At 34.5% G+C, this 13387-nt stretch overlaps 1 protein-coding gene across 3 annotated transcripts in view; it reads left to right on the top strand.

The window, feature by feature from the left end:
* Positions 1-13060, top strand: part of RAB11FIP2 (RAB11 family interacting protein 2) — a 41663-nt gene extending 28603 nt beyond the window's left edge. For 2 of the 3 annotated variants that reach the window (XM_082407253.1, XM_082407254.1), the window contains exons 4-5: positions 2881-2926; positions 8705-13060. In XM_082407253.1, the coding sequence (XP_082263379.1) occupies positions 2881-2926; positions 8705-8932 (274 nt within the window). In that variant the 3' untranslated portion in view covers positions 8933-13060. The remainder of the gene's footprint in view (positions 1-2880; positions 2927-8704) is intronic. The other variant, XR_014248970.1, reaches the window with a different exon arrangement.
* Positions 13061-13387: the final 327 nt, after the last annotated feature.

The raw sequence follows: 13387 nt of genomic DNA, 5'->3' as shown, positions 1-13387 counted from the left end.
TTACACCCAGGTACGATGGCAAAGAGCTGGGGCTCGCTGTGCTCCATACCTCTTTCCCTTACAGTTGTGACCATTCTTGAGAATTCTCAGACACTTTGCAGGTTGTCACTGAGTTTCACTTTAGTCCCACAGGCTGAAGCCGTTGGATAGTACATACGGTTAGGTTTGTGATTTTGATAAAATTTTTGTCCTAAATGTCTGTTCCTTCAAAACTCTTATTATAATAAATATAATACCAGCATTTCTATTTCTCAGTTCAATAATTTCTTCCTGAGACATATATTGAAATTTATACAGTCATAATACTGTTTACTCTTCAAGGATGTGATAGGATAGATACGAAACATCTAAATAACATTTATGAAAGATTAAATTTGTCAAAAATGGCCTATTGCTCTATGGACCCGCTCTAAGAGCCTCGTCTTCTGCATGACAGCCCTTCAAGGGCTCCTTCCCATCCTGCTGCCTGCGTGCCAGGCTCCTCCGTGTCCTGCAGTGGCACCGCTGTCCGGCAGCCCCAGACAGCATGTGTCTTCAGAGGCCTCTTTCTCTGGCCTGCCGAACCTAACCGTCATGTCATTTTAAGTTCTACTTTTTCCTTGACTTAGTAGACCTTCCTTGACTAATGCTGCGATAGAACGTTTCCTTCCTCTGGGTGGTCTAAGAATTTAACTCTCAGGAGTGCTCTCGCCCTACAAGGGCACCTCTCCTGTGTGCTTACTCAAAACATCGGATTAATCCGCGTGTCCTGTGTGTGCAGGGCTTCAGCAGTGCGGCCTGTGCTCACTAGGTAGATCTGTGAGCAGAACACAGGGCTAGGACTGTGTCACCTCCAACACTCACCCACTGGACGACCTCACACAAGCTACCTAACCTCTCTGTGATTCATTTCCTTCTTTTGAAAATGAAGATCATACCTACCTTAAGGGTTGTGAAGATTAAATGAGTTAATTTTGGTAAAGTGCTTAGCACAGTATCTGGCACTTTCTAAGTGCTATGCAGATGTTTATTAAATAAAATAATTTACTGAACATGTTCTGTCCGTTAACCACTGTGCTGAGTGCTTTACATGTGGTCAACTCATTTAATCTTCCCAGTAGTCCTACATGGTAGATCCTGTTACCATCCCCATTTTACAGAGGAAGGAACCCAGACACACTCAAAGGCAAGTAAGTAGAGGGCAGAACCAGGATTTGAGTTCACACCACCTGGTTCCAGGGCCCTCAAGCACTTCTCTGCCTGTAACCAGTACAGTGTGCCGTTACACTGAATGTAAATCAGTTTGTCCTCGAGAATGTCACAGTCGGATGGAGAGAGATGCAGCAGAATGCGTTTCTTGACCTATTAGAGAGCAACGTGCTGTGAGATCACGGGGCAAGGAGAGATTAGTCCCACTGGTACCTGATGTTGACCTCCTTGGACTGAAAATCAGGGAGGCTGGGAACCGTGCGTGTTATCAGCTGCTCCCCCGGCACTCTAGGCCTAGGGGTACCACAGGATAATGTATTTTGGGTTTGTATTTGTTTTCTTTTAAGCCACTTTTCTGTCAGGCTTTTGAGACTTTGCCGGTACAGTGACTCTAGTCTGGGACCATACAGAACACCATGAAGACGGTGAGGTACAGGGAATGAGAAAATGTGTCAGCCGAGTCGGCCTGTAAATGGTGCATCGTAGGTATTTAAAACATGTTTCAATCTTCCCTACCGTGTCACCCAGCTCTACTGAAGTACCAAATTTATCCACAGGAGTTCTAGGTAGAGAAGGTCAGCAACCGGTTCTGGAAGCTAGTACTACAAATCTTAGTCATAACAAATGAAACCTTGGATATGTGAGAAATTCTCTTGAGGTGGTTGTACATGCCTGCATGCCCTGTAGGTTTACAGCTGGGATATGTACTTGTAATAATAGGTACTTCTCAGTGTCCAGACTTTTTGTGCATACAGTCAAAAGTTTTAAAAGTGAATTTCTTCAAAGGATTCCAGTTATTTGGCTGATAAAGCACAGATAATGAAAAAATATATTTTACAGTTAAGTCTTTTTTTTTGGAATAAAAAGGTTCCTAGGACAGTAATGCTTTGTAGAGGTTCTAATGGCTAATACTCTTAAGTGCCGGGTAAAAATTAAACTTGAATAGCAACGATGAAATATTTACTCACCAGATGGCTTTGAAGTTTAGCTTCTTTTTGGTTCCAGTCGCCTTCCTAATGGACATGTTTCAAAGAAGAAAACGATTATAGCATTCAGCTGTGATGTTTTCGTCCTGTGTGCATGCAAGAAATCCATTTTGTTTTGGTCCATTTGGGTATTTAAATTTTGAAGACCAGCTACTTACAAATTCATTAATGACAGAAATGGTTCACACAGCTCCGAATTCATTCTCCTTGATAGGATAACATTTAAAGGTTAATTTTTCTAATACCTATAGAAATAATTGTTTTAAAAGATTGCTTCAACTCTTTTAGTCTACAGTCTTCCTAACCTAAATTTATTTAAGTCTCTATAGTTTTATATCAGAAGGCCTAAGGTAAGTGGGTGTGTGTATATAAAATGAATAATAACATTATAGAATTTAATTTTATAAAATATCTCACTAGGTAAAATCGCTTATATTTAAAGATGTTTAGAAACTACATGTTAGAGGTACAGTTCTTCAGTTCTAATAATACTGAAGGGTTTTCCTTCAAAGTTGAAAATTGTAGCTGCTTTAGATTGTTTAGTAAATATTGTTTTTCTTTTACATCCTGGATTAAATTTCACTCAGGTAATATAGGAGTTTAGAAATTGTTATTGCAATGTTGGTTAAAATGTTCTGTTTTTATGTTTCCTCCCACGTGTACTATGATACGCTTTTAACATTTATGTTTGTCTTTTATTGCTCAGTTTTCATATGAATCCGACGAGTAATGAAGACCTCAGGAAAATCCCGGTAAGTTGCAGAGGGGGTTAGAGAATTACCAAAAACCAAGCCATAAGCTGTCTTTCTGTCTGGGGCACATTTCTAAAATGGCCTCTGTCTCCTTGAATCCTTCAGTTACCCACAGATTATAGCTTAGTGTGATGATTTAGGGAGAAAGAAAAAAAGCAAAATTCAAACTTTATCTTTAATATACCATAGGGTGTGACTTATGTATGATCTATGGAAGTGTACGCAAACATTATAGTTATAATTGAAGCCAATTCAGAATATACAGATTTTGTTTGCAGACTGTTTAAAAATCGATATGAAAGCTGTATGTCAGGTCAACATTATAGTTGTGAAATAAGAGCATGTGGAGAAAGCTAGCATTTTGTTACTGTTGTTGTAAATCATGTTGAGGGGAGAATAAACCTGCTTGTGAACATTTAACAGTAGGAAGAGCTTCCTGGCCAGAGACCCATCTAACCAGGAGTGTGTGTGAAAGATCCTTTAGGACACTTACCTTCCAAGTCAGAACAAAACCAAATATATTAACAGGCTTTGTAGCGACCAGCTAAATTAACTCACATATTTTGCAAGGATTATTCAGATATCTTAACTTCATTTCATTGTTATTTGAAGTCCGGTTTTCGACCTCTGTTCCGAGTTTCAGTACATCTTCAGTCTATTCTAAATACTATACTAAGCCTAGAGAGAATAAGTTGCTTTACAAAAATATGGTCACATGTCTTGGTAGGAAACTAAATTCTCACTGAATAACAGAAATAGAGCCTTTATTCCAAGAGGCTGGTGGTTGCTGTTTGAACCATCTGTCCTTAATGTGTGTGATCCAGATGTATAATAAGAATTTTTCAAAGCAATAACATATCACAGTCTTCTGTGGTGTGATAGGCTGAGAAGAAACCATGGTGTTGTGTAAACCGTTCTAAATGCAGTCGTTTGTCTTCAAAATGGTAGAAAACATTAAGAGGCAGAGGACTTTGTACTGTGTTTTTGCTGTTTTAATGTACGTGGTGTGTACGTTTTGATGTTTCATAAATACTCAAGTCTTTATATTATGGCAGACTGGCGAGAAACGTCAGAATATATGAAGTCAGCCTTTGATCAGATAGTAAAATGAATTCTATCAGGCGGTTACTTAATCTCAAACAAAATGCGACATCAAAAAATCGATTTAATGTGCAGCTATTGTTTATTAAGTAACCTTAATTACAATTTCTATGTGCTTGTAAATGTACTTTTCCAAATCTTGTAATTTATTGCTGTAAAAGCATCCTTAGAATTCTTTAAAGAAATAAAATGTGAAAATTGTTTTAGTTAAGGGATTTAAAGGTGATAAAAGAATCCTTGATGTGTGATTATTTTTCTCTGGAATACTAACTATTCTAAATGACAGTTAAAGGATTACTAGGTGTTGTTAATTTACTGCAAGATACAATTAAGAGGAGAAAGCTCATCCTCATACTGATCGCTATTGAAAAACAGTATTTGAACAAGTTTTATGTTGAAGATTATAAGATGTTTGAAGTAATTTACGTTAAGTTCTTCAATAATAGCTGTCCACCAAGTTATATTTTTTTCCCCTTCTGAACATAGTATTTTGTAATTAAGTTTGTATGTCTTATATGCTAGTGCCAACACCTGTCTGTGAAAGCAGTGTTTAAACAGGAGCAGTAGCCAGTTGAAAGGGCAGCGTGAGCTCTTTAAGGCCTAATTAAGAACTGAAAGGGAGATGAAGGGAGTAGCACAAAAGATGTGAAAGTAGCTGAGATGATATTCCCAGAGCAAAGTTCCTCATTAGAACAATAATGAGATGATCAGAGAATGCCAAGCCTTCATCTTATCTCTCTCTCTCTCCTCTAGTTGCCTTGGATGTCAGTTAGTACCCCACCAATATTTGGTTACCAGGACAACCTTTCTTTAAATCTTCAGTTATTTTGAGTCTTGATAATTTGCTTTTGTTGAAATTTAAATATTGTAAAAAATACACATTTCCTAGTTTAAAAGGCTAGACTGTGAGTAAAGTAAAAATAGATCACTAGTAATTCTCAAAGTATTTTGCACAACTGTTATTTAAAATTCCAGTTAGACAACTTAATGTAATAATTCTGTTCACTCACCCAACTCTTATTTTCTTATATCTGCATATGGAAATTTTTAACAGAGTTTGGGTAGGAATGAAAAAGGATTGGTTATGAAAGGGGAAGAGAGAAGAAAAATTTACATTAAATTTCAATATAAGAAGACATCTTAAAAACATATGTGCCATCTATATCAAGTGCTAGAGGAAAAACTATTGAGTACTTAGGAGTCCCATGTTAGGTTATTTGAGTCTTTACCAGTTTGGAGATTTCTCAATTTTAGTTTTTCCAAGAATAGTATTAAAAGGATCTTTTGAAAAAATAATTCATTTTTATATTTGCCTGAGAGTTTTCCTCTTTAAGCAAAATAATTTTTGTAACTAGAAAATATTTTAATTTCCTACTGTATTAGTTAATATTAATCTTTATTTTATTTGGAATTATATCAACAAACAGAAGGATAGATGTATTTATTGAGTATATTAGTCAATTTAAGAATCTTATGCCTAAAATTAGAAGGTTTACATGATTTTCAAATATGGGATAAAATCTGGAACTAAGCATAAAACTGTTTTTAATTATTTTATATTCTTTTCCAGAATATAGTTTATAGTACATGTGTTTCTAAGATGTTTTTTTGCATAAAAACTCGATGCAGAAATTTGGGGTAAATTTTTCACATAAAAGGACAAATGGAAAATTTATTGAAAAGCTCAGAACTGTATTTCCAAGAAATCTGTTTATCCATAAGTATTAGACGGTTGTGAGGGGGAAAAATAAGCCAAATAATGGATTTGTATATTCTAGATTATGGCTTATATCTTAAGTGTTGAACAATATTGTGGGATAATAATTGATTATTTTGAGAGATTAAATTTTAGATTGATTTGTATCATGGCATTAATTTAAACCCCTTATGTCAAAATAAGAATTTTTTGACATGTCTTCCATCCTCATTGTCTGTAGAGAAATGTTAAAAAATTATTTTAACTGCATTCTGTGGTAGCACTGGTATAGTGTTAAATGTAACAATATAAATGATTTTCTAACTGCATATTATCACTTAATTAGTTTGGAGAAATCAGTTCATATATGTATAATTTGATTAAGAGAGGCCCAGTCTGATGCTATTATTATGTTAAATTAAGAAAAAAAGTAAAACAATCAATTGGTAATGAATCCCATTTAGTTTAATTTCATTAATCCCTGCAGTTCTCACAAGAACTGCTATTTTTCAGTAAATATTGTATTAGAAAAATGAAATCACGTTAGTTGGACATAATCACTTTTTTAGAATGCAGTTCTGAAAAACCTCTTTGCAGACCAGGAAATGTTAGAGTTGAAAGGGACCTTAGAGAACATCTCATTTATCAGAGAAGGAAAGTGAGACTTAGGTGGGTTTCTGTCTCAAATTTGTGCAGAGTTACTTAGGTTAAAGTAAGAAACTTTAGCTTATTTTTAATTGATGTTTAAAATGTACTTAGCTCTATGGTATGTCTTATCTTTTCTACAGAAATCTGCTGAGTATAATAAATGTCAATAGGAATGTGTTTAGGAAAATCTAAGTTTTGTATCTCTAGACTACTTATGACCAATTAAACTAGTAAATAGGTGTGTATATTTATTCTAACAAAAAGTTAATTGATCTGAAAGAGAAGAGAATAAAAAGTAAACCAACACATATCTCCAGAATTGTCCTTTAGTTGTCGTAAAGCAATATTCTGAAATGTTTTGGGGGACAAGGTAATCTAATTCATAAAGTTGTTTGTATCTATACCCAGTTTCTAATGGTAAAATAAGTCATTTTTAAACTTCCTTTTAGCATCCTCTCTATTCTGTTAATCTAGTAGAGGTCCTAACTTTTGTCTTTACTATTTAAATAGCTTTGTAACTAATCGCGGTCCCTCTAAATGATCTTACCCACTGCTGCCATTTTCCTAAAGCTTAGCTTTAATCATCTTTCCTCTGTTTAGAAACCTTCAGTGGGCTTTCTGTTTCCCATAACACTAAGTGTGATAGCATCAGACATCCTTGATGGTCTGTTTGGAACCCACTGTTTCAGCCTCTCTCTCTGTGCCCTGCCCTGAACCTTATTTCCCAGCCGTACTCCACTGATCACCTTTATTGGCCACTGTGCCTTGAGCCTTGCTTCCTCCTTTGAACAAGCAGAGCCACTGCTTGAGATGCCCATTACGCATTTCTGCCTGGCAAAATCTTTGAAGGCCTAGTGCAAGCTATATCTTCTGTGCAAAACCTGAGAGATTCTATGGATTGGAGAAGTTTTCAGCCAGGAATATTGTTTTGCCTTTATCCTAGAGAAGGGAGTGTGCTTGGGTAACACAAACATCAAATTGGTATCTGTGCTCTAGCTTGTTTCTCTGGTGCAGCAGAGTCATGGGGCCTGGGGAGGAGGGGATAAAAAGTTACACTTTGGCTTTACTGATGAAAACTCCTGGATGCATAGCAAATTAAAATAGATCCTGAAAATGAATACAGACAAATTTAATTCTTATGACAAAAAAGGAAAAAAAAGACCTTTCTACGTTCACCAGTCCTCGTTCTCCGTCCTCCTCTGAATAGATTAGATACTGTTAGTCCTTAAGAGCAAGGCCAATTTCCTCAGTATTTTAGTATATTTTCTTTAAAGCCAAATGGAAATGTTTGGAAAGAAAGTGATGAAAACCATTTTAAGTTGTTGAATGTAGTGATAGAACTATATATAAGAAGGCATAAAGATTGCTACTTTATATTTTGGCATTATATTTTATATAATGAAACATCTAAATATGCACTTTAAATAGATGATGTTACAGTGCCTTTTTGATTAAATTTCTGAGAAATATTTTTCTTTTAATATTAGAATGCTTTGTAATGAAAATGAATTGAGTCAATGCCTTTTTTTTGGTTTATGTTTGTACCTTTGTGTTAAGAGAATTTTCACCAATAGAATAAGGTTAAACAAAATAAAGTAAGTGAAATGGGAGAGAATGCAGATATACTAATCTTAAGTGTTAGCATGACTGTAGTTGAACTCTTGAGTTTCCTGACAACCAAGGCAAAAAGGGAAATAAAATAAATTGTATAGGTATTAGTACTAGGAGGAGAAAATAGACTAGTTACTCAGAGGAGAAAAGGTTCTATTTGCCTATAAGTTAAAAGAGTAGTTACTCCCATGGAGCTTCTTATAAGGGATGCTCATGGATTTAATTCTGAATGCCATCAACATTTCATAGCAAACTGGAGAGGCAGAGTTGATATTGCTGTTTCTTGTTACCATCTTCAATAAAAAGGCAAAGGCATAACATTAAACTATAGTTCAGAGGGAGCAATTCCACGAGGACTAGACTAATATCCAAATGTATAGTTTTCAGTAGCTTCTAATATTTCCTAAAGTTAATTCTTGCAGATCTTTTGATTTTGTCTATTTTAATTATGTTTATTATTGAACATTTTATCTCTTAACTTAATCTTAAATTACATGGTCAATTTCTTATATTTAAGAATTTAGAGTTGTGATCAAGGCTTTGGTGCATCTGCTTTAGTCCCTTCCTCAGAACTGGCTAGCCATTCTGTGAACTGTCACATTGGTTCTAGCCAAGGATAGAGAAAAGTTTGATGAGGGTTTGAAACAGTTGAACTTCAGAATAACTCATAATTTGCCCCTGATGTGCTATCTATTAAAGTGACCGTCTTTATCCTATTCTAGGACAGCAACCCTTTTGATGCCACTGCAGGCTATCGTAGTCTGACCTACGAGGAGGTACTACAGGAGCTGGTAAAACACAAAGAGCTCCTTAGGAGGAAAGACTCCCACATCCGGGAGCTGGAGGACTACATCGACAACCTCCTTGTAAGGGTAATGGAGGAAACGCCCAGTATTCTCAGAGTGCCATACGAACCATCCAGGAAAGCTGGCAAATTCTCCAATAGTTAATAAGCCAATGGTACTGCATTTATAATTGGGGAAAAAAGAAAGGAAGAAAGAGAGAGAAAAAATAGAAGAAAAGCTTGTTACTGAGAGAGACCACACTATCAGGTTTTGTTACATACTCTCCTTCATTGTGAAGAATTGTTTCACCTGTAAATATTATCAGGGACTATCAAGAGTGACCTTTGAAGTGAGCTAAATAATTTAAACCTTTCAAGTGAAAATGGGCCAGATTCTCGTGAACAAGCAGTTCCTTAGGATTCACTTAGGTGCTGGTGCCGGCCCACTAATCTGCCATAGGCCTAGAAGTATCTTCAGAAGTACATGACTTATTCCTCAGGAACAAGTTTCTCATCAAGCAGAATTGATACTGTGGTTGGTTTCTCAGAAGTCAATTTGTACAGATTAAGCTGCAGGAATACTGCTCATTATAAACACTACTAAAAAAAAAGTTCATATTTTATATACATATATGTACATGAATAATCTGTTCATGTATCTTTGTATATAAAATACATGCATATACCTCATATATACATGTGTTTTTAGAACATTTAAAGAGAACTGGTTGCCTCTAAAATTAGGATACCAATTAGGATTTCTTAATTTGAAAATATATATGTGCTCTATCAATGCAAAACAAATCATCATTGCTACTATGATGGTTTGTTACACAGAAGCTGCTTCAAATCACTCTTAACTATGTGAACTTTGGTTTCAAAATAAGCTGCTACTATATATTATTCCAGCATCAAATCTTTTCTCTTTTTCCAAAAGTAATGATCTAAAGCCCCTTTTTAAAGAACGATGTATTTTAGGAAACTTCATTAACTTTGCAACAGCATGAATTTCTTGAATTAATTTTTTATCTTAATATTTGAGTTTTGTTTGAGCTATAAGCAGAAGATAAGCAAACGTGATTTGTTGAGATTCTGAATGTCTTTAAAATATTCAGTACTAGCAAAGAAAATATTAGGGAGTTATATCTGAAGATAATTTGGAGGGGGGCGGAAAGTAGGTGATCATTCTGATGCCTGATAATCCAAAGCAATGAACAAATTCTAGGAATGAAGAATTAGGCTTGGTTTCAAGTTGCATAAATAATGGAACAGATGGTTGCATTTGGTTTCTGAACCAAAATAAGAGTTACTAAAGGAGGGGTGAGTTTTTAGAATAGATCTTTACTAGCACGACATTTTACACTATTCTACAGCCACCCTGGAAGAATAAATCAATATCACAAAATTGTGTCAGCTTTGTTTTTAAGTCTGCTCCCCAAAAATGTTGACTACTCTCATGAATTTTCTTTATATATTTGTACAAAATTAGTCTTTAAAGTGAAAATGATATAAAAATATTACTAATCATCTGCTGATTTTTTAACTTTAAAAGTCTGAAATACATACTATGAAATACTGAATCTGTGTTTTCTAAAGGAAATTTAAGATGAAAAATTCACCTGTATATGGAGACATATATTCCCCAATCTTTTACCAAATGCATTTCTGTCTAATGTTTATCTCTACTAAGACTTCATTGAGAGTTAAATACAAAGCACATATAATAGTTTTGCTCAGTTTAATATTTTGAATCAGATAATACTTGGCCAGGCTTATATTCACAAGCTAAAATCCCGTATTATTTGTATTTTTCTGAGTTTCTTCAGTTTTTCTATGAGAGCATAAATTTTGAAATTCTGAAAATTCTTCTGAAATACAAAAAATTAAATAATTTTTAATAGGAGACAAGGAAAAATAGCTTTCACCAACTTTTTCCTCCACTTCTAAATTTCTGTAATAAACCTCACAATCTGGTATAGAATTTTATTTTCCCATTTGAGGTCTTGGTAGTTCTTTTTAATATGGTGCCATTTTTAGTTAACATTTATTAAATGTTGCACAGTTCTTAGTATTTGTTTTTTTCTGTTGTTAGTATAACTGAGGCTCTTCTTATACTTTTAAAAGTACTAAAGTCCATGTGTTTGCAGTATTATGACATTATCTGCAGATATTTTAATATGCTTTGGCCAAATTTACTCGTTATAGAATGAACCACGATGCCAGTGTTGTACTGGGGATATGTTTTATGTAAATAGAGCTCATGAAAAAGTATGGTTAAGGGACTGCCGTTCTTTTTATGAGGAAATTCATTTTTAAGGAGGATTCTTTGCCTGTATAAAAACTATTAAGGATTAGGCTTATCCATACGTTAATGATTTGGTTATAACTGCATCAGTATTTTTATCTTTAATTCTGAGACAAGAATTGTATTGAAAACTGAATCTGCATTTATCACTGCCCGAAATGTTCTGTTCCGATGTTTATGAACTTTCTTTCACTCGTGACCTGGAATCAAACTGACTATATATATATTTTCATAATCAATCGGTCAATATAAGGAACTAAAAACAAAAAGTAAAAATGAGTTCCTAAGTAAACATAACAGTGTTTCCTGTGTTCGTGGGCAGAAGTGCAAATAGAGTAGTTTTAATTTTTAGCGTTGTAGAAAAAAAGGCCAAAAGATCACATTAGTTTATTTTTGCAAACTATAACTTTTAAGTATTCTAATGGTATATTTCGTTAGTAACTTAGACAAGGAAATAAAACATATGTACTCATTAAATAAAGTGCAGCACAATAGACTTATAGACAGAGTTTACTTTTGCTTTTACGCTTAAAAAAGGCATGCTCAAAAATATTTCCACCAATAAGAGGATTTTTTTAAATTGCAGAGTTTATAATAGTCTCAAACCTGTCTTAAGCTAACATACTTCTGTTACATAATTAAAAATATTTCTGCCAATATTTTTAAAACAGTATAGTTTTACAACCAGCTCCCCTCCCAGTTCTAAAATTCAGCTTCAAAGTATTGAACATGACTGTCCTACCACTTAGGCTTCAAGTTCATTTATTAAATACCAGGGAATAAATCTTAGAATTGTATATAAAATGATGTGTCACCCATTCACGAAAAATATTTAAGTATTGCTTTTTGCTACTGTATTCTGCATTGAGCCTAGTTTTGCCATCCTCCCATGAACGTAGTAGTATCCATAGATTATACATAACTACATCTATTGCTTTTAGCAGTAAGTGAAGATTTCGTTGTAATTTTCCGGCTGTGAAAATGTTGCCTGTATTTAAAGGGTTTCATGAATGGAAACCTAAGTAAGACTCAGCTCGCTAGTGACAGACTTGCTTTCCTCACATCCTTCACCAACTCCTCCACCCTCACACCCCACTGCCTACCACCCCCATAAGGGTGCTTATTCTTTAGCAAGGAGAATCTCAAAAAAAAAAAAAAGAATTGCTGTCTTTAATATATCTAGAAATTGTTACACTAGAACTTTTTTTTCCTCTTAGGTTTTTAGGAAAAGCAGCCTACCTTGGATTTGTAAAACAAGGTGAAACTTTCTGATGTCTGTGTGCCCATATGTCTTATAGATATGGTTGGTGTCACTTGTGTGTGTGTAAATGAAATATGAAGCATGCTCATTCCCTCGATCTCTTTGAAGTAAAAGGGAAAGGATCGCAGTGCTGCTGGTTCATGATTGTACCTGGAAGGGTCTGTCAGCACACACTGAAAGCCCCCATTCTCACAGATTTGTAAGTTTAATAATCCAGATGCAATCATTAGAGGTATTTAATATGCAATAGGTAGCATCTTAACTAATTAATCTGCATAAGAAGGGTTTTCTGGTGTATTTAATAAGAAGTATAGAAGCTCTTCAAGCATTAAACTGGAGTTGACATTTTATTTCATTTATTTTCCATGTCAAAAAATACACTCTTACAATGGAATTGAAGTCTGTAACAAATGATACATTTGGGCCTGTCAATCTTCGATCTTAGGGGTGGTTTGATTTTGAGGTACAAAAAAAAATGCTGCAGATCTAGAAATGTATATATTTAGCAGGTATTTGAAAGATACAAGCATTATTTATAACTGAAGAGTATTACACTTAGTAAAATGCTCTAGTAACTTGTATACATTTTTGCAGGTACAAACTCCAAAGTATGTAAGCATTATGTAACATGACAGTTGTATAATTTATGTAATCTGATGGATGCATGAATCAGAATTTTTATATATGATTATTGGTTTATTATAGTTGATTAAAATGTTTAATCTTAATTTGGTTGTCATAATTTCTTATCACAGATAAAACAGCATGAATATTCATTTGTACATGAGCCCTCCTTGTCTTTTAAAAATACAGTAGGATGCCTCTTATTATTTGATATATGGCAGCAAGTATTCTGTAAGACCTACAGACTCACTTTACTATGAAAATAGTTTTGGGAAGTAAGGTTTAGCGTGGACACTGTTTAGCAGCCCTTTGTGTATAAGATGTCCCCTCACAGGGACAGAACTTACTGTTTGGTAGCAAATTACATCTGCGTATTTATGCAGAGGCTAAGACCTATGCTGAGTGCTTTCTCTTTATGTGTTATTTCATTT

This window comes from Balaenoptera borealis (genome assembly GCF_965194805.1).
Source record: "Balaenoptera borealis genome assembly, chromosome: 10".
NCBI classification, from domain to species: domain Eukaryota; kingdom Metazoa; phylum Chordata; class Mammalia; order Artiodactyla; family Balaenopteridae; genus Balaenoptera; species Balaenoptera borealis.
This window is presented reverse-complemented; position numbering and strand designations above follow the sequence as displayed.